The sequence below is a fragment of the Pongo abelii genome, chromosome 18, assembly GCF_028885655.2.
Source record: "Pongo abelii isolate AG06213 chromosome 18, NHGRI_mPonAbe1-v2.0_pri, whole genome shotgun sequence".
In the NCBI taxonomy this organism is placed as follows: Eukaryota; Metazoa; Chordata; class Mammalia; order Primates; family Hominidae; genus Pongo; species Pongo abelii.
Window position 1 is genome coordinate 11,075,309 of NC_072003.2, and position 22,301 is coordinate 11,097,609.

A 22,301-nucleotide genomic window follows, 5' to 3' on the forward strand; every position below is an offset into this window, starting at 1 on the left:
TGAGAGAAACACAACATCAACATCCAAAGAGATTCCTGTAGCTCTCTCCACCTGAGGGTCCCTCGGGCCTTTGGCTCCAGATGTGTCTTGGAAATGAACTATAGTGAAGGTAGCATAGTCACCACGAACACACTGATTTGCTATTCTTTGGGGGAGCCTGGAGTTCTTGGGGTGAGCCTGGGCTGTGATGGAAGGCATAACAAGAAAGCTGAAACTGTTACGAGCCAAACTTCCTAATCTCTTGCACATGTCAATCGCACTACAGTGCAGATACATTCTTAACTTTTTATTTTGTCTGTGTCAGGTTTACATGCATACCATATTGCTTATTCTGTATTAGAGAAACCATTAGGCATTTCTGATGAGAAAATTACATGGTGGACTGACCTTAATGGAATTTGGAATATAGGAAATCATAACATCACCATTGGCATCCAACGCATCATTATTGCCAACATACCCAGTAGGCATGTCCCGGAGACTTGCCCTTATGTAGTTAGTTATTTTTGGTTAAGGACTCACCTATCTGGTGTCTGCCATGCTCAGCACACACCTCACAAGATTCCTTGAGTGGAAGATTATGGCATGAAGCCATGTGCAAAAGAGCCAACAACAACAACAAAATACCTCCCTACATCTTCTTCCTCTTAGCAGGGCACTATTGGACATCCAACATTTACCCTCCAGAACGTTGGCCATTACGTATATTTCCCTATAGATAAAACATTAATGGAAGATTTTTAAACATCAGATTCGATACTAGGCATTTTCTTGTACACGCGTCTATTGCTGCAGGAATTTAAAACCCTGGGGGTAGAGTACATATTATTCTTATTTGCAGCATAAGGCATAACATGCTCCGAAATATACACATCATTGTGGCCCCGACTGTCCCTGGAACAGTACGATGCCGTTGACCTCAAGGACGACCGAAGATAGCTGTCATTCACCGCCTGGGATGGCAACGAGTGTTTGTAAGGGTCCGAGGGGCATCTCCCAATAACCAAGCGTTGGTCATCCCTGTGGGAGTGGAGGAAAGGGTTATCGGAGGTGTGGTCTGGCAAGAGAGACTTGCTCCTCTTGCTGTCCTCCAGACCTTGGGGGAAAAGGGAGCTTTTTTTCCCCGAGAGTTTGCTTGAGGGGACACTAAACAGGCTGCCGTAAAAATTTCCCTCCAGAAGCCGTTCCCTGTCCTTGAGGCTTATGCTCCGGGAGGGCCTGCTAAGGTCTAGCTCCCTAGGTTTGTCGACAATGTTATCGTAGGAATGCTGACGGCTAATCCTTAGCTTGTTCTTTTGTAATTGAAGGGCATTGTTCTGTGCCCAGTCCTGCTGGTAGACCTGCTCCCCGGTGGCTGGGTTACCTGTCTCCTGAAGCATCTGGTCTTCATCGATGTCATAGAGGTTCCCCATCCGCAGGCAGGCATCGCACTTGAAGGGGGACCTCATGGTGAAGTGGCCTGAATAGGTGGGCAGGTTGGAAAGGCAGCTTCTGCAGTGTGTGGAGTTCTGCCGGTATCGCTCGCTGGTCTCACTGTGCGGGGAACCCTTGTCTTTCAAGGTGAAGTGCTTGGAGTAGAGTTTATACTGGTCGTTGTTGGAAGGCCCCTCTTCATTATGCAAGGGGTTCCGGTTCATTGGCAGCGTGGAGTCCCCCTTGCGGAAGTTTTCACTGTGATCCTGGTAGGGGTCTGGGAAGTCCACGTTCTCGGGCAGGGTCACGTTTTCAACAAACTGGGGTGGATCTAAGTGGAAACCAGGCTCCTTCTCACCATCAATAGTGTAGATCTTGTCTCTGGGGGAGCTTGATTTGGTTTTCAGGTAGGTGCGCTCGACCTCACTACAGTCCTTGGGGTATTTGGAGGCCCCTGACCTTTTAAAGTTGTCCTTGGTTTTGTGGTTCTTACTGTTGTCAGGTTCCCTGTGGCACGTGGCCCGATTTGACGTTTCTGAAATGTCAGAATGGGCCATCTCTTCTGGAAGATACCTAGGGCTCTTTAGGGAGTGGGTCCTATTCTCTGCTGTTCCCTCATCCCTCTGGGAGACTGGATTCTGGGATAGTGAATCCTGGCGTATGGAATCCATGGATTTCTTCCAAAGCTGCCGGGGTCTAGAGTTCACTTTGGATTCTGTGCTCACGGCCACCTCCACCGTGTTAGGGTTGGACTCATTGAGAGTAAGAGGATGTTGTCCCTGGAATACATAGTTATTGAGGTTATCCTTCTGCCGGTTGGCCACAAATGTTTGGAGTTCGTTCATGTTGTCTCCAAAAATGCTCTCTTTCCCCTGAAAGGACCTGTTGTCTGAGTACATCAAATTCCCCTTATCTGAAACCATGTCCATGATGAGGGAACCTCTTTGGATGAAGTCAGCAGCTCTTTTGGGTGAGTCCATTCTTGAGGAGTTCATGTTGGACATGTTGGAAATGTTTTTGGCTGACCGGAGGAGTTTTAACATGTTGCTCTGGGATCCCGTCAGATTGAAGTCTGGAGACTTCTTCTTTTCTTCAATGTGCACTCCATGAATGCAGCTGTAGATGCCCTGTAGGGGAGTAACATAGAGCACTGTCAGCAGCAGCAGCAGTGAACATGAAACCACTTTGCACTTGAACTTTACCTGCAAAGGTGAGATTTGTACTTCTTGCAGGAGCCCTGGAGAAACAGCAAAATTTAGTCTGAATCCTGATAATGTCTCTTAAAGGTATGAGACAAGTTGCAAAGCATAGGGTTTATCTTATTGCTCTGGCTCAAGATTAGCTGACACCTTTGCAAAGAGTCACACATGGAGTTTGAGAAAAGGTATCAACCGATGCTCATACAACTGTCAATGCCTCAGTGTCTCCAAAGTGGCATATAAGAACAGATAACTGAGCCTCCCAGCACCTGGGTCACCAATCCAAGCTTTTATTAAAGTTTCCCAGCATCATCTTTGAAAGTTTAGGCACCAGAGAGTTAACTACTGACAAACACAGTCAGCATGAAAGGTTCATCCACTGTTAATTCTTTTCTGGAATTACCCCCTACTCTTATGCAAAAGCTAACAATCAAAGAATGTGTCCTAAGTGGCCAATCAGAAAATCTCTTCTCCATGCACACATTGATTCATCTAAAGGAAGGCATGAAATTCATGTGAGACTCATCATACTCTTTGGCGGGGGGGATACATATGGATGCTTGACTAGAAGGAGTTGCAGTCTTACCATCATGTGTGGGTGTGAGCCTATCAGTGAAGCCATTGCAGTGAAAAGTAGAGCCCAAGAGATAGAGAAAGACATGGTTTAAACCCCTGGAGCCACTCCCTTGAACTTTTTTACTTAATCCACTCAATCTATTCCTTGTGTGTTTGTTTGTGTGTGAGTCTATTCAATGTAGTTAGAACTGGGTTTTGGTTACTAGTCATAGTGAAGAGTTCTGATGACACAGTGACACCGCCTTTAAAGCCATCCAGGGAACTGAATGACTTAAGGGCTCCTGGGCAGCCTGAATACAAGCACCTCCATCTATATGTCTCCTCATTTTCTACTCTTTCTTTCTTTTAGAAAACAACTGTTTATGTTCACTTAAAAGTAGCTGTTTAACTGTTATCAAGGGAAAAGCCCTTGATTCATACCACGGTAACAGGCAAAAGAACGTCTGGAACATTTTGATCTGTGGCCTCCCCTGCTTCTCCCCACACCTACCCCAGATTTCAGCAGCCGCACCTACAGGAAACAGTCAGATCAAGGCTGCAGGATTTGACCTGGTCTTCCCAAGGCTGACAGGGAGCCAAACTATGAAGGGGTTTGTAGGGCAGAATTGGCAGTGGCTGCTGACTTTGGCATAAACTACAGGAAAGTATGTGTGATTAACTGTGGACTCTGATAATGGTGGCTCCATCGGTTCCCCATGGTGGGGACGAGCTCACCCTGTAGGGATGCTCACGGAACTGTGACAGCCTCAACTCATTTTCACTGCTACATTTTTCTTGTAGTAGACAGTCTCTCTACTCCAGCCTTCAAGGAACCATAAACACAAGAGCCTACAGTTGCAAGTTTGAGCTGCTCTTTCTCTGATCCTCTCCACCCCAAGCTTCATGGTTGGTGAAGGCCCCCTGAGGCCCAGGGAACTGGCATTACACCCTTTCCTGCCTTCCTGCAAACTTATCTGTGGTCTCCTTCTATATATAATGTGTGGTTGGCTGTTCGTCCTGCCACAAAATAACACCCTTTCCTGCCTTCCTGCAAACTTATCTGTGGTCTCCTTCTATATATAATGTGTGGTTGGCTGTTCGTCCTGCCACAAAATAACATCTGCCCCTGCCATCATTGCTTCCAGAGCTGCTGGAGCATCCAGACTGTGGATGTGGAAATCTTACAAATGAGCCACTGCGCTTCAGCCTGGGCAACAGAGGGAGACTCCATCTCAAAATAAATAAATAAATAAATAAATAAATAAATGCACATTCCTCCCATAAAACTTAGGTCCTTCTCCCCTAGGGACGGAGAGGCCAAAGTTCAAATTCTACCTGATTAAGGAACTCCACCAACAATGCCTGCCCTGTGCTGCCCAGTTTGCTTTCCATTCCCATCCTTTGGAAAGGAAGATATGGATTTACTTCATTTCTTAAAATGTTGATAAATCAACTTGGCTTCCTTAGCGGTGTTTTAGATAGAGGAAATGTTCTTCCAAAAACAAGCAAGATTTAGAAGTAAACGCAACAGTGTGTATTTGTTTGGTGATAATCCCAGAATCATTTGGATATGAAAAGCCTTTGGTAATTGGCTGGGAGAATTAGCTTAACGTTGGCATAATACCTAGCTCTATGCACGTACATTGTTATTTTTAAGCAATCTATGTGTTTAGATGCCATCAAGCTAATTAGGAAATATGTATTTGCACAGAACCCGAGTTTGGAGTGCAACTGAATGGAGAAAATAAATCTTCCTCACTAAACTAATGTGTACCTTCTGAATCTCCACAGGTCTTGAAACTAGCAAATACTAAGAATATACAAATTTGATTTTTAAAGCAATTATTTAGCTTTCTCAGTAAACAAAAGCATATAAAATTAGGTGTTATTTATTTATTTTTTATTATTATTATACTTTAAGTTCTAGAGTACATGTGCACAACATGCAGGTTTGTTACATATGTATACATGTGCTGTGTTGGTTTGCTGCAATTAGATGTTTTTAACCAAAAAGTTTTCACCATTTTTCAAATCCTAATTAATGAAGTTCTTCCAAGGCCAAAAAAAAAAAAAAAAAAACAAAAACAAGGTGGGCAAATAAGAGAGATGAGTGGATAAATAAATGGATGCATAGATGGCTGAAATGAATGAATGGACATATGGACAAGAAGGTAGATACATATGTATTCTGTGCTGTTGTTTTTGTTGAGTTGAAGGTATACTTTGTTTTCTGCTTGATACGTGTGCATTTTCTTCTGTTACTTTACACCTGTGTTTCATTTCATGTGCTATTGCATTCCACATGCTCTTTGTGTTTTGTTAGATGTGTATGCATATTGCATAGCATTGCAAGTAGATTTTGTTTTGTTGTGTATGTTCTGTTACAATGCATACACAAATTGTAACATCTTGCATAGCAGCATTAGTAGTGTTATACAACATACCTTGGTGCTAGCGATGGGAGCCACAGGCTGGCTGTGTCTGGCCCAGTGTTTTTTATTTATTTTTATTTTTTATTTTTTTTTTTGTGAGATGGAGTCTCGCTCTTTCGCCCAGGCTGGAGCTGGAGTGTAGTGGTGCTATCTTGGCTCACTGCAAGCTCCGCCTCCCGGGTTCATGCCATTCTCCTGCCTCAGCCTCCGGGGTAGCTGGGACTACAGGCGCCAGGCTAATTTTTTGTGTTTTTAGTAGAGAGGGGGTTTCACCGTGTTAGCCAGGATGGTCTCGATCTCATGACCTCGTGATCCGCCCGCCTGGGCTTCCCAAAGTGCTGGGATTATAGGTGTGAGCCACTGCGCCCGGCCAAAAAATTTTTAAATGGAATTAGTTACTAATATTTAAAAATGGAAAGTTTCTAACAAAATCAGATGACATTTTCTCTTTTTAAAAAACTAGAAGACCTGATAATGTTGACCCTACGTTCCCATAAGACAATACTCAGCAGGAGTTGAGGATGGCTGCCCGCTACTGGTGAGGTAAACGTTATACAGTTGGCCACAGTCCTCAGTATTCCCTATCGTTCTCTCACTTTGATACTGAGGTTTAGCTGCCGTTTCACGTCATTTGTGCTATTTTTCTCATGTCCCGCCTGCTGCACCCACTCCCATTTCCTTTCTGCCTTCCTTAGTCATCTGGGTTTGCAACACCTGGCTTACGAATGCACAAAATCTGGATGCTTTTTTGACAAGCCCAAGAAGGGCTGGTAAGGGGAGGAAGGGCAGACCCCACTGAGACGTCAAGAACCCACACGCTTTTCTAAAACTGCTTGCGCTGCAAGAAAGTAGCCACCCGGGGTACTGACCCTGCTGATGGAGAAGAGCAACCCAGGCCGGTCGGAGCACACGCCCGTGAAACAGAAGCGCAGCTTCCAGTAGAAGAGGTGCTCCCAGATGAAGGTGATGAGGCTAAGGGCCATGGCGGCGGCCAGCATGTAGAACACGCCCGCCATGTTGTCAATGTCCAGCTGGCTGCTCATCACCTCGTTCTTCTCGTTGTGGCAGATCCCGGTGAGCCACAGGGTCTCCAGCTCCTCCATCTCACCTGGACAGATCACAACATTCACAGGCAGTGAGGACCAGAACATGCACTTTGGGGCAGACGCTTCTGGGTTTGGAACAGACGATGTGCAACTCACAGCTATGTAACCTTAAGCCAAGTTTCTGAGTTTGCTGGGTTTCCATTTGCTCACTTCTTGAGTGAAGATAATAATGATTACAAAGCCTACCTAATATTGTTGCAGTGAGGACAAAATTTATATATAAAAATAGAGAATATATATATATAGAGAGAGAGAGAGACAGAGAGAGCAAACTTAGAGTATAGCAAACTTATTCTCTATTAATATGTATTTATATATTATATATTATATACATATATCATATATATAAGTTAGCACAGTTCCTGGTTTTGTTTTTTGGAGTTTCGTCTTTTTTTTTGGATCATTATTATGTTTTTCTGACCTTGCTTTCCCTTACCCCTGCCCCCAACACCCACCCAAGCTTGGAACAAGACATGGGAATAAAAGGGCAGAACGTGACAATAGAAAGACTTCATTGCAATTCTGACTTGATCATCTGCTAGCTGCATGGCCTCGGAGCTACTGTTATCCTGTCTGTGAAATAGGCATAATAATAGAACATACTTCCTAGAGTCGCCATGAGGATTGAATGAGATGAGAATGTATAAAATCCCTAAAGGACCCAGATCATAGTAAGTTTTCATAAGTGGTATGTTTGCTACTATTTACTGTTGCGAAGAAAATGCCTAACACAGTGCCTGGCCTATGGCAATCCTCAAATATATGTGTTTCTTTTTCTGTCTTTAGAACATTCAGGATTACTTAGAAAAGTCACACATGAGCAGTATACTTAGGGCACAAAACTTTAATTGAAAAGAGACATCCAGCTGGCTCTGAATGGCCCCTTGCAAACTAAACTATCCCCACCCCCCAACTTCAGTAGGCAATTAAAGAACCAGGTGGTTTTTTCCAATGGGGGGAAGAAAAGAGTAGGCATGCTTAGAATTATTCTGTCCCTCTTTTCTGTGCTATCCAGTTGCCATTTAGCAGAAAATTCTCTGATCTAAACATCTAGCAATTATGCTGTCTAGCAATTCACTAAACTATGGCACTTAGACTGTGATTCAGCCTTTAAAAATGATCTTTCAAGGACACTAAAAATCAAGGAAGATGCGTATGTTAAATGAAAAGTATGACTATATTTTATATGTATATGTATATACATGATCTCTAAGATGTAATGGGGACATGCAGAGAAAAATTAATGAAATACTCTAAATGTTTATATCAATTCTCTTTGAAGAAGTCAATCATAATGATTGATTTAATATTGGTCTTTTAAGTTATGTGAAATTAGCATGTATTGTTTTTGGTTCTCACTCTTGAATGATATGGCTGAATATAAAAATCAAAGTTGACAATTATTTTTCCTAGACCTTTTGAGGATGTTAAATTTTGTTCTGATCTGGATGGCAGTTGTTGAAAAGTTGGCTAATCATCTAATTGTCCTTACTTTCTATGCAATCATATTTTCTCTCTAGTTGCTTTTGAGAATTTCACTTTGTCTTTGGTGTGAAGTCTAGGTGTGGGTTGTTTTATTGGTTCGGCTCTGGACTTAGTATGATTCTTCAATCTGAATACTTAAAACTTCAGTTCTGGCAAAAATTCACCTGCTATGGCTTTGAATATTACTTCTCCCCATCATATCTTTTTTAAAAAGTTAACAGATTTTATTTTTTAGAGTGGTTTTATAGTTACGGAAAAACTGAACAGAAAGTACAGAGAGTTCCTATATACTACCTCTCCCCGCTCCCTTCAATTTTCCCTGTTAACGTCTTGCATTAGTGTGGTACAGTTTTTACAATTCATTTGGGTAAATACCTAGGAGCATTACTGCTAGATTACACAGTAAGTCTGTGTTTCAGCTTTGTAGGAAACTGCCAAACTTTCTTCCAAAGTGGCTGTACTATTTTGCACTCCCATCAACAATGAATGAGAGAGCTCCTGTTGCTCCAAGTCCTCACCACCCTTTGCATTGTCAGTGTTAGTGTTAGTGTTTGGGGTTTTAGCCACTCTCATAGGGATGTAGTGCTAGCTCATTATTTCAATTTGCAATTCCCTAATGGCATATAATAGTCCCATCTTTTTTTTTTTTTCCTGAAAACTTTAAAATACTGTGGAACTTTTCATTCTCTCCTCTAGGTTATTTACCTTGTTTTAATATTGGCATTCTTTTTTCTCTCTGTGCTGCATTTGGGTGATTTCCAATAGATATATTTTCCTGTTAATTTATTCTGTTGTTGGTAATATTTAGCTTTATGTTTTAATTTTATTTATTTTAATTGTGATATTCATTTGGTTCTTTTACAGTTCTGCCTGTTCTTTTTATCATAATATCCCACCCTTTTGTTATGATTTTTAAAACTTTTATATATTTAATAATTTTAAACCTCTAGTCTTTCAGATTACTCCCCCCAACCCCCACCTTAGTTCTTGGGATTCTCATTCCTCTGTTTGCTGTGTGTTCTGACTCTCATGGTGGGTTACTTCCTTGTGACGTCTGTAACTTTTGACCATGAGTTACTCTTCTGCAGAATTATTTTCCCTCTGAGCCCCATGGGACTTCCAAGAACACTAGGCTATAGAAACATCCCTACAGAGAGTTTCTGGGTTTGCTACTGCCATGGTTCCAGGAATTTTCAATGTATGAGTTTTTGTATGGAAAAATTTTTACTTTGATTACCACACCATTTAAGTAGCATACATTTGAACTCACGTGCTCATTTGGGCTTTAATTTCTTACTGACAGCTTCAAACAGATGGTAAACCTCCTTGCATTTTCTTCACTTTGATGGACAGAGATTTTCCTAGTTTTCTTTTTACAGACTAAGTGACTCATTACAGGTCTCAAATGTATTAACCGGAAAAAAAGCATACATGTTAATGAGTTTTTTTAAAAAAAAAATAGGAAATCCATCCCCTTTCAAGTTCCTCACCCACAAAAATGGATGCTGATCAATCAGTTGTGTAGGTAAAGGGATGAGAAGAGGGTATCTTGATTCGATTCCTTCTCTTCCAACAGCCTCCCATGCTTTCACACAGTCACAAAGGTCATGGGAGACTTTGAAATAATATCTCACTGTCTACCAACACTATCTCAAACTCATCCAGATCTCTCTGCCCACCATGTACCTCACACCTGCACGGCTGCTTCCTCTTCTCACAAAAACACCAATGCTATCCCTTTCGAAATACAATGTGCTATTGACTTCTCCCCTCCCTTTGGAGGTATTCTGTTTTGTTTTGTTTTGTTGAGATGGGGTCTCACTACAGTCGCCCAGGCTGGAGTGCAGTGGTGCGATTATAACTCACTACAGTAGCAGCTTCCTGGGCTCAGGTGATCCTCCCACCTGAGCCTCCGAAGTAGTTGGGACGACAGGCACACGCCACCATGCTGTGCTAATTTTTTGTATTTTTAGTAGAGACGAGGTTTCACCATCTTGCCCAGGCTGATCTCAAACTCCTGGGCTCAAGCAACCCACCTGGCTCAGCCTCCCAAAGTGCTAGGATTACAGGCGTGAGCCACTGTGCTCAGACCCTTTGGAGTCTGTGAGGACACAAAAATGGGTCTTCTCACTATGACTCATCAGATTCCCAGAACATCTTCCTTTTGGTGTTGCCTCAAAGCAAGCCAGGTTTGTAAGCCTGTAAGGAGGGCCGTCTGATATAAGAAACATCATCTTGATTCTTTTCAGGATGTAAATAAAAAGATATCCTTCTGCCCTTTGCCCAAGCAATACCTCTTTTTAGAGGAAATCAACCTGGTAAAGCAGATCTCAATTTCAAAAAAAAAAAAGAGCAAATGCACATTTCTCATTACCAATTACAGCCTGTTCCAATAATTTTCAAATTAATCATTTCCTGCCTCGTGGCCCTCTTTGACTAGCGTACTGAACTGTAGTTCAAATACTTTCTTATTTCATTTTTAATTTACTCAAGTATATTGTAATCTCCTGGAGGGAGATCAGGGACCATATTTTACAGTTTTGATATTTTTCATGGCCTGCAGCACACAGTGAGCATTGAATCCATATTTTCTGTTTCTGTTTCTTTTCTTACATCCCCAGGCTTAAATTGGGCAGCATTGCAGAAGAGTTCAAATCTGTTTAGTGAGTTATTCTGCCATATAAATAGAAGGAATACAAAGCAAAGGGGAACATGCAGCAGGCTTGAGAGTAAAAGGCTGGGAAATGTGCACCCTTTAGGTAGGGTGAAGCATCAAATGTCGTTTTTCCAAGGAGTGGCTCTATGATATTTATTGTGCTGTCAGTTTCTCCTATTAAAAAGAGGCCGTGATCTTTGTCAGTGTGATCTTGTGAACCAGAGCTAGTATATGGGGCAATTAAATCTCTTTCCTGAAGCAGACTCATTCTTGCTGGGAAGACACAAGCTAAATGCTCTCTTGGGAACAGATGGAACCTGGGAAGTTTTGTGGTTGCAGTCAAACCACACTGCCTTTGTCTCCCCACTGGAGAGGACTGGTCCCCATGTAGCGCTCAAAGCCCTCTCCTTTTGTGTTTCCACCTCCTCCGGTGACAGTAAGCTCATGCACATATGCAGAACTTCTTTGCGCCCGTGGGAACTTGCACCTGTTCTTCCTATATCTGTTTTCAGGGGAGATGTTTCCAGCCACAAGTATCTCTGCCACTTAGTTCTGCACTATCCTGAGGAAAGCTGTAAGTTCAGTAGAAGGAGCAAGGTGTCAAGGTCACTCTTTTCCTAATGCTGGCAACATTAAAAGACAGAATAATAAAGTTTCAGGAGTCAACCATCAGAGAGATGCAGAATCTAAAAGGGAACAGGCAAGGATAATTGAGGCAGTGTTGTGTGTGTCTCCAACTTGCTTCCATTCTATTCCATTGGCTGCTTGGGTCAGGCCGTAAGAAGGCTGGTTAGACAAAAGGCACAGACAGGATGCAGACAGTGGAGGAGTTTCTCCCATTACCCATCCACCACTGACAAGGTGGAAGCCAAGGGTTTTATATTTGCAAAAAGGAATGAAAGAAAATTCAACTAGATACTGTCCAGCAAATTACAAGAAAGAATGTTTCAGGTAGAAAACACTAGAATGAGATATAAAAGGAAGCACCCTTCCCTGAAGATTTTGGGGAGCACATCCAATCATCTGGTAAGGTCTAGATAGTAACACAGAGGTATTAATACACTCAATATCTGAGTCAGACGGCTTGCATTAGACTCTTGCCTTCCACAGGTACCGGCTCTTTGATCATGGTCCAGGTACTCTAATCTATCCAACTACTCATCCATTCATGTATCTATTTTTCTATTTAACAAAATTACATAAAATAGACTGTCCTTCAGGTACCATACTAGAGTTTTAAAAAATTAACTCATGTAAACTTAATGTGGCTGGTCTATTTTACAGATGAGGGCACGCAGGTGCAGAGAGGTTAAGGAATTTTCTTAATCACTCTAAGCTTCAGTTTTAATATCTAGCAAATGGGAGTACATCAGAATTTATCTCATAGAAGTTTTGTTAGAATTAAATGATGTAGCATACACACAGTGCCTGGCATACACTAATTACAAAATCAGTATTTCTGGAGATATTATTATTGCCGAAATCAGGGAAGCTGCGGGGTGGGATGGAGCACATAACGCTCTCTGTGCCCTTCTAACTCTATCTATCTATGATTCCAAGAACACAAGCTCAGGGAGAAGGTTCAGCTCTCCATGGAGACTCTGTTATATCCAAAGTAAGAGAAATTAGTTCTCTATTTGCCCTAAGACTCATTCTCAGCACTTTCAGAGGAACTGCAGTTTTTGGGAATGGATTTTATAGCAAGCAATGTGACTAGCCTTCAAACTTCCCAAGTACCTCTCCCCTGAGGTCATTTGTGAAAAATCCATTTTGAACCTGTACCCTTTAGGCTTTGTCCAAAATTTGCTGAAACGTATCTTCTAAAATCAGCTTCCACAGGCACATGTCTACATATTTTTTTTCTTGGTTTCTTGCCAAAGTACCTGACCCAAGGCAGTGATGAAAGATGAAAAGAGAGAGTATGTGGTTCTGAGAAGCTGAGTTCCATGTTCTATTTCACGTCTGGTCAAGGAAGCTGTTGCTTTTTGGTTTTCTGAGGACTTCATTTGTTTTTTCTTTACTCATTCATTTACTCATTGAAAAGAGAATATTTCTAAAGTGCTTAACATGTGGCAAACATCTCTGTATTTTCATATAGAGATTAATTACGGATAGTCTTTGGCCTCTAACAGTTCATTCCTATGAGAGAGATAGTCATGAAAACCAGTAGTTACGGCAAAATGAGATGATTGGATTTGCATAGGGCTGGAGGCAGGAAGAAACAAGGAGTGTTGAGATCAGAGAGCAGTTCAGGATTTCTGGGAAGGAAGAAGGGATCAAAGGAGGAGCCTGAAGAGTAGAAGCCAGAATGCTAAGAACTCAATTTTCATGCTAAGAAGTCTGGGGTACCCAGGGAACAGCAAGGCCATCAGATGTACATCTGTAGTGAACACCCAACTATTTTCTTGGTGGACCCAAGATTCTTCAGGTGTTGCTCATGTTTCTCCAGTTATGGCCCCCTAATTGGAAATCCAGTGTCTCCTCACATACAATAGGAGGTAAGCTGTGATGAGTGAGTGTGCAATGTCTCATTCAAATTGCAAATGTGTACAACGGTGCTACCATGTAGAGGAAAGTCACCAGTCAACTCTATCCTGGTGACACAGTCACTATTAGAGTCCTGTCCTGATTTCAGAGTCAGACAGAAGATGCAGCTTAAGCTTTCCTGTTCTGAGGTTATGTAGTGACTGGGAGAAATGACTTACAAGAAACTGCTGGCAAGGATTCATTGTAAACTGTCACCAATATCATCACCCATTACAGTCTACTCTGGATATACCAGCTGCATGGTATTTGTGCTGAAAACTTGGCAATAGCTATCTTTGGTGTATAGCTCAGAGGTATCCACCTTCAGGAAGTCTTCCGTGAATGCACAGGAATGTAAATACGAGGCCATGGTTTCCTCTACCATAACATCCTGGATTTTTTTTTTTTTTTTTTTTTTTGTATAGAATTTGTCACAGTGGAATGTAATTGTCACTGGGAGGTGAGTTTATTCAGGGCAGGGATCTTGTCTTATTCTCCTTGTACCCCCAATCTGTGGCACAGGTCTTGGTACATGTGGTTCATAACATTGCACCAACTGTGGATAACACAAGGCTCCTGTCTCCTTGATCAGTTTGTGATCCACAGATCTGAGGATCAGTCAGAGCCCAAGACAGGAAGAAATTTGAGAAGCCCCAGGCAAAGGGGTGAGGAATAGATTCTGAAACCCAGAAATCAAGGCTGGCTCTTGGGCGAGTATGTTCTAATCAAAGATCCCAGCAATAGAGCCTGGTGGTTTCCCACAGGGAACAGACTTCCATCTATAGCTGAAAGACGTCAGAAGGTTGTTGCTGCTGATCTCATTAGGGTTTGTTGTGAACACCGAGAGGGTAACTGACCCCATTTCAATCCTGTTTCATGTCTTGCCCAGGGGTTGGGTACTTTGGGTTTCTCAGAAGCCCGATTGGAATTGGAAATGGCAAAGGAACAACTTTTTTTTTATGTGAAATCTAGGGCACAGATTCATTGGCAGGCTGGTGGTCTCGATGACAACAGATTTGGCCATTCTGAGTTCTGAATTGTGGTCCTGCAATTAACGATGGCCTGGGGGACACAGAATTGGGGCCAAATCCTCTCCTTGCCCAGTTGTCCTATAGATGAAAGGAAGTTGTGTATCCGATTTGGGGATGTGGTCTGTGGCCTTGGAGCAGAGTAAGATCAGCTAGACCATCTGAGCTTTGACCTTGAGGGCCTAGCTTCATGAATTCCACCATCCTGACTCAAAGCCATGTGAGGCAAGTCCACCCTCCCAGATGCAGCAATGAGAAACTCATTCCTTTCTCTCTTCCCTGTGCTGACCCAACACCCATGTTGTTTTAAAGACAAATTTAAAAACTCTCAAAAGGACAAAACAAAGCCCCAATAAATCTGACAAATAAGAAAAAAAAAATGAGCTAGAGAAAAATAAGACCCAAGTAACCTTGGGTTCAGAAATAATATTCTGGAGCCTATGACCTCTGTTCTCATGATCTCAGAGGGTCACTGAACTATTTGCTGAAGAGAAAAAATACTTTTGATGGTGGTGGTGATAGGAAATAGTACAAGATTCTGGACACAAATAGATTGAATTTGGGAGATAAATATTCCTTATTTAAATGTCAGAATATTCCATTTCTGTATAATGCTGAGAAGTCACAAAACCAAAATAAAAATAGGGCTAGGCTTAAACGTATCCAGTTAGAGGCAGGGACAGGCTGTCTTTGGCATAAATGTTTCACCGCCACCTTCCAACTGAGGTTTCTGCTCCATGGATGAAACTTGAGTATTGTCAAGTTCATTGCTACTTGTCACATTGCAGGATTTCACAGGCCACGTGATTAGTCGCACAAGTTGGATGGAGTTGGGGGATTTTATGCACACAGGTTCCCAACCATAAAATCTCCCAACTCTGGCCGGGTGCAGTGGCTTACACCTGTAATCCCAGCACGTTGGGAGGCCGAGGCAGGCAGATCACCTGAGGTCAGGAGTTTGAGACCAGCCTGGCCATCATGGTGAAACCGTGTCTCTACTAAAAATACAAAAAATTAGCTGGGCGTGGTGGTGGGCGCCTGTAATCCCAGCTACTCAGGAGGCTGAGGCAGGAGAATTGCTTGAACCTGGGAGGTGGAGGTTGCAGGGAGCCGAGATCGCGCCATTGCACTCCAGCCTGGGCAACAAGAGTGAAACTGTCTCAAAAACAACAGCAACAACAACAAACCCAACTACAACTTGTGCAGCTTCCCAACCAGTGTCTCTTTCAGAAGAAAAATTAAAAAGAGGATTGGACAGTAAAGGATTGGACAACTCTATCAAACATCAAACAATACACATGGTCACAATTTTCCATTACTGGATGAAGTTGGAGAGATATAATTCTTTGAAGTAAGATGGCAGAAACCTTGTAGGAATCGAGGAAACCTTATTATATACCAAGCACTTCTGGAATCTGCTTAACCAATCTGCCTCACACAAATAAAGACGGTCAAGCTGACATGGCTTAAAAGGCACATGCATTTGTGAGCACAAATGAATTCATAGTGACTTTTTGCCATTGCATATTTTCTCAATCAATAGTCCTCAAAATCTGATGACTTATCATGAGAACGTTATGAGGACTTTTTAATATCACACAGGGGTTCTTGTGTTTTAAACATATATAGATTTAAAAAAAAAAAAAGGATAGCAATAACTTCAGATCCCGTGCTGTTTTGAGATCTGGCTAAACTGAGTTTCCAGTACTACAGCAGCTAACAACCCTGCCCTAATTGTCAATGAGGGGAAGTAAATCTGGGTGTTTACATGTGCCTTTCACAGGATGCTTCTTTTACCTAATAGACAGCCTTATGCCTAGTTTTCCTATCCATGACCAGGGGATCTCTCCCAGGAGGAACTTGTTTATAACTGCTGATGCCCTTGCAGCTCTTGTCTGACCCATGTCCAGTTTATGTCTGCCTGATCATCGCTCTGGCACTGGAAGCCCAACCTTGTAGTCTCCTCGAGGGAAAACCCAGTCTGCGGTAGTTCCTAGGTCTTCAGTTGAAAGGTGCAAATTCAATACACCACCATATAGAAAATAAGCTCAAAGATTTATTACTTCCACATCCTGGGCAGGGAGGGTGCAATGAATCAAGAGGACAGTTTTCTGCTCCTGCATCACACAAGGCAAGAATGAAGAGTCAGCCCGAGAAAGAGAGAATGTGGCCAACTAGTGGTACGTAAAAGGGAATAGGGTGCGGGTCACTTTAAGTTTGCAGGCAAATACCTGAATGATCCATTTAAGGGAAACAGTGGGAAAGCATGGAGCCTGGTCTCCCAGGTGGGGGAGATGCCTCTGAGTTCTCATCTCTGGCCAGGGGCTTCAGCCATTTGGGTGTGATGCTTCACTTGTAACCCCAAGGTAACCTATGCTGTGTTGCTCAGTTCTACATGCCAAGAAATAGCTCCTCTCTTTCAGCAAGTAAAATTATCTCACTGCTTTTCAGTTTCTTTTTTATTGAAGTGTTGTCAACAAGTTCCTCGAAGCTGTAAAATCCAGAAGCAAAATGGATCACTTCCAGTTGATCTGTATTCCCCATTGCTTAATATACACAAGGAGCTTAATGGGCATCAGAGACTTGGTTGTGGAATGAAAAGAGGAGAGAGTGGAAAGGGAAGAAAAGAGGACAGGGAAAAGAGGACAGGGAAGAGAAGGAGGAGAAAGATAAAGGGAAATGGAGAAGGACAGAAAGTGAGAAATAAAACTATTACAGAAAGGACCCTATATCCGCTGTCAGAACCATCTGTAACTAAAGCAGAAGGAAGACCCTGTTTTTCTTTCCACAGAGGGTAATAGGGTGGTGTGCAGGGCTGGGTTATAACTTAGGAGAGCTCTCAGCTCTTCCTAGGATGACATCCTCCCCCTCCCCAGGTATGGAGGTGCTCCTCTGACCTCTCCCTTTTCCCAAGTCTATGGCACCAGATGGGGTGAGACAGTGGCCAGGGATGAGTGAAAGAGCACATGCAGGTGGGAGAGAAGCTAGATATCAATTCTAACTCAGGAAAGTAAGTGGGGCAGACTCCACAGTCCTCTGCCCCCATTGTACCGACATTGAATCTGAGGTCAGGTTACATGAACCAAGGTCACAAAATAAGGCAATGTTGATGTTGGGGAAAGAATGTGGATCTCTAAATGATTGGTGGCAACAGCCAACCACACAGCCACTGATGAAGACACCTAGAGTTCAGTTGCACAAGCCAGCTTTACCTCTCATAGAAAGTCGAAAAGGAGCACTTGGAAATTGGAGAAACTACCTGCGCTGCTGGCGGGAATGTAAATTGGTTTACATTTTCAGAACACTGGTTCAAAGTATCCACTAAAGTTGAGTAGACACGCTCTATTACCCAGCAATTTCATTCCTAGGTATATTTCCAAACCAATAAGTGCCTTTGTGCACAAGAAAGGTACAAAAATATCCAAAGCAGACAAAAACTAAAAGTGATGTAAATGCCCATCAGCAGCAATGGATAAATTTGTATGATGAAATACCACCCAGCAATGAAAAAAATAATGAGCTGTGGTTACATGCAGTAATATGTATTAATGTCATAAGAGACATCAATGAATACATGTTGTATGATTCCACCATTTATTTGAGGATCAAAAGAAGGCAAAACCACCCCATGGTCATGGAGGACAGAATGTTGATTACTTGCAGGGGTAATATTGACTGGCAGGGGCCATGAGGAAGCTTTCTAGGATACTGGTCACATTTTATAGCTCAATCTGGGTGGCAGATGCACAGCTGTACAAAAATTAACTGGACATTGGGATTTGTGCAGTATAATGAATGCATGTCATAGTTTACAGAAGGTAACAAATAGAAAAAAACAGTGAGTGGCATAGTACAGGTATAAGTGTTCTTTTACTTTGGGGGTTAAGTGAGGTAATAATAAGGAAAGCTGAAGAAAACAGACTTTCTAAACCAGAGAGAAAAATAAAAACTTTTTTAAGTGTGATATTTCTTTACAAAAAGAGAAAATTTCTTTAAGGATAAGGGGATACCAGTCATGTTTAGTTAAATTCTTCCAATTGTTGGAGTTGTTTCAAAATAACATGTCACTTTTATCGTTTAAGCCAGAGGTCACTAATCTTTTTTTTTTTTTTTTATGGTAAAGGGCCAATTAGTAAATATTTTCAGCACTACAGGCCATACGGTCTCTATCACAACTACTCAACTCTGCCTTTGTAGCACAAAAACAGCCACAGACAATATGTAATACAGGAATGAGTGTGGTTGTATTCCAGTAAAACTTTATAAAAAACACGTAATGGGCCATAATTTGCAGAATTCTGATTTAACCAATCAAAACATGAAACATGAAATAACTTTTTATATTTATATACAAAAGATAGCATGTTGTACCTTCTAAAATAGCAAAAAGAACTGTAATGCCTAATGCTGCTCTTGTGGTAAAATTGGTACATTGATCTACTATTACTAGTACTTTAGATGGAAACACAACTTTTTTTCTTTGAAACAGGGTCTTGTTCTGTCACCCATGCTGGAGTGCAGTGGAAGGAACACTGCTCTCTGCAGCCTCAACCTCCCGGGCTCAAGTGATCTTCCCACCTCAGCCTCCAAAGTAGCTAGGACCACAGGTGCATGCCATTATGCCTAGATAATGTCTTTATTTTTTGTAGAGATGGGGTCTCACCATGTTGCCCAGGCTGGTCTTGAACTCCTGGGCTCCAGCAATCCCCCCACCTTGGCCTCCTAAAGTGCTGGGATTACAGGTATGAGTCACTGCACCCCGGGGAAACAAACCTTTTGGGCATCAATATGACGCCATATATCAAGACTCCTAGAGTTCTTTAGAACCAGTAACCCTTTAAATTCTACATCTAAGAGTTTGTTGCAAATAGTTCAAAAGAAAAAAGAAATAGGCATGAAGATATTTCTTCCATCATTATCTATACTAGCAAAATACCAAAATGCGTAGCATTTGGAAAATAAGGTAATGGTTTCTGGTTTAATAAAGATGATGACACTTCATGCAAAAAATTAAAATAATTGTGAAAGCAGATAATGTAGTTACATAAGAATGCTTAAAATGTAATAATAAGTGAAAAATCATGGAATATGAAAGTATATATAACCAATAATTATAATTATTTAAAGAAATGTGTCTGCAAGTAACAGGGATCAGGAGATAATATATAAATTAGAAACAATTATGTTACAGTAGTAGATTGGGCTGATTATATGTACAGTCAGCCCTTTCTGTATTTGTGAATTCAAATGATCACAGATTGAAAATATTTTGGAGAAAAAATGGTGTCTGCACTAAATATATACAGACTTTTTTCTTGTCATTGTTTCCTAAACCATACGGTGTACACCTATTTAGATAGCATTTATATTGCATTAGGTATTATAAGTAAACTAGAGATGATTTAAAGTATAAGATGTGCATAGATTATATTCAAATGCTACACCATTTTATATCAGGAACTTGAGCATCCACAGATTTTGGTGTCTATAGGAGGCCCTCAAATCAATCCTCCACAATACTGAGGGACAACTGTATATATAATATATTGCCTTTCCAAATGAAAGTGTTTAAAAAATATAGACTGAGAGGGATTTGGGGCCACTGTTTATCCATCCCATAAATTTTGCACGAGCCTATGTGACATCAATGTTTGACTTACCAACAAGCCATTCATTATGTCTTATTTCCACTTTGATGATTCTCTTGACATTTGACTTTCTCTGGTTTGAGCAATTCACTGCTTGTCACGTATGGGCCTGGCATGCTGACCTTGTACTAATCCTGGTGTTGGATTGATAACAGACACTAAGATTCTGAATCTCAACAGGCCCGTTAGGGAATTCACTGCAAATTTAGGCAGATGAAATCCCCTGGAGTTTTACCTCTGAGGAAGAGTCAATGGCTCTCCAGGATATTTATGGATTTTATCTGTTTCTTAAGTAAGTACTGTTCCATTATTATTCCAAATATGTCTCTAGTTAAAATTAGGAGGGAAATAAACAAGTCTAATTTTTATGGTACCATCTGGTCACAGGCCAATGGAGAAGCAGTTAAGTCCTTTATTGCTAATCTGTGCTTAGAACTGACATATTTCTTATTTGAAAACGTTGCATTTCTGAATAAATGGTTTGTCCTAGACAGCTTTTAGGTCATAGGAGAGTAAGTGACTTAGTTGTTGGGGCATCAGAATGGTTATTAATGATCACCTCCTTCTGATGTCTATATCATCAGTGTATTATCTTTGTGTATACATGAGGTTTATGTACATGCAAAAGTGATCCACATACGTGGGAGCAATAATGAAATCCATATAAAAAATTAGACTCAATCAACGGTCTTTAGCTGCACTTTCCCCGTGGTTTCAAATGAGACCCCGTCTACACGTATAAGGAATCAGGAGAGCCATTGCATCCAAATCTAGTTCCAGATCCGATTTAATCGATAGAAGTGCTGGCTCAGTCTTTACCCAAATGTGGGGTTTTCAGTTTTGCCTGCTTTATTTTTAACACTGTTATTATAGTCAATAAATGAAAATGAAATCTTTGGAAGCAATAAAGGCTTTCATGTCTATTTCGATCCTTCCTGAATGAGGAAGCTTAACATTAAAGCTTATCTGACTACATCTTCCATTCATAGCCTACCCTCATATCTCCTATGTTCTTTATTGTGGTTGGCATGTGGACTAACGCTTAGAAGTGCCAAACCATTTATGCCTCTAGTTTTCACAATCACCAAGGGCTCTGTGTAAACCCAATTAGAAGCCCTGAGAGAAAGAGAATGAATAAAACACAGCGAAAAGATTCAATATCATGGAACCCAACTGAGTGACTGGATGGCAACTGATATTTGTACTCAACATCTGCCAATCAGAGGATAAAATGTTTCTAAATGGTAAATATTGTTACTTTAAAGAGTGATTCTTAAACCTTATGGATGGAGCTGAAGACCATTATTCTCAGTAAACTAACAAAGGAACAGAAAACCAAATACCCCGTGTTCTCACTTTCAAGTGGGAGCTAAAGGATGAGAACACATGGACATATAGAAGGGAGCAACGTGCACTGGGGCCTGATGGAGGGTGGAGGATAGGAGGAGGGAGAGGATCAGGAAAAACAAATAATGGGTACTGGGCTTAATACCTGGGTGATGAGATAATCTGTACAACAAACCCCCATGACACAAGTTTACCTATATAGCAAACCCACACATGTACCCATGAACTTCCAAAAAAAGTTTTTAAAAAAGAATTATATGGCTGGGCGTGGTGGCTCACAGCTGTAATCCCAGCACTTTGGGAAGCCGAGGTGGGTGGATCACCTGAGGTCAGGAGTTCAAGACCAGCCTGGCTAACATGGTGAAACTCGGTCTCTACTACAAATACAAAAATTAGCCGGGCGTGGTGGTGGGTGCCTGTAATCCCAGCTATTCGGGAGGCTAAGGCAGGAGAATTGCTTGAACTCAGGAAGCGGAGGTTGCAGTAAGCCGAGATCTCACCACTGCATTCCAGCCTGGGCTACAAGAGCAAAACTCTAACAACAACAACAACAACAACAACAACAACAACAAAAACCTAAAACCATAAAAACCCTAGAAGAAAACCTAGGCAATACCATTCAGGACATAGGCATGGGCAAGGACTTCATGTCTAAAATGCCAAAAGCAATGGCAACAAAAGCCAAAATTGACAAATGGGATCTAATTAAACTCAAGAGCTTCTGCACAGCAAAAGAAACTACCATCAGAGTGAACAGGCAACCTACAAAATGGGAGAAAATTTTTGCAATCTACTCATCTGACAAAGGGCTAATACCCAGAATCTACAATGAACTCAAACAAATTTATAAGAAAAAAACAAACAAACCTATCAAAAAGTGGGTGAAGCGTATGAACAGACACTTCT

The 22,301-nt window shown here is 41.5% G+C and overlaps 1 protein-coding gene across 2 annotated transcripts in view; it reads right to left on the reverse strand.

Moving 5' to 3' along the window:
• Positions 1 to 271: 271 nt before the first annotated feature.
• The window catches only part of GRIN2A (glutamate ionotropic receptor NMDA type subunit 2A), a 419,536-nt gene continuing 397,506 nt past the window's right edge, over positions 272 to 22,301 (reverse strand). Inside the window, exons 13-15 of one of the 2 annotated variants that reach the window (XM_063717183.1) lie at positions 6,469 to 6,707; positions 1,364 to 2,540; positions 825 to 1,020 (exon numbers count right to left, since the gene is read on the reverse strand). In XM_063717183.1, the coding sequence (XP_063573253.1) occupies positions 947 to 1,020; positions 1,364 to 2,540; positions 6,469 to 6,707 (1,490 nt within the window). In that variant the 3' untranslated portion in view covers positions 825 to 946. Of the gene's footprint in view, positions 2,541 to 6,468; positions 6,708 to 22,301 lie in introns of both variants that reach the window. The other variant, XM_054533449.1, reaches the window with a different exon arrangement.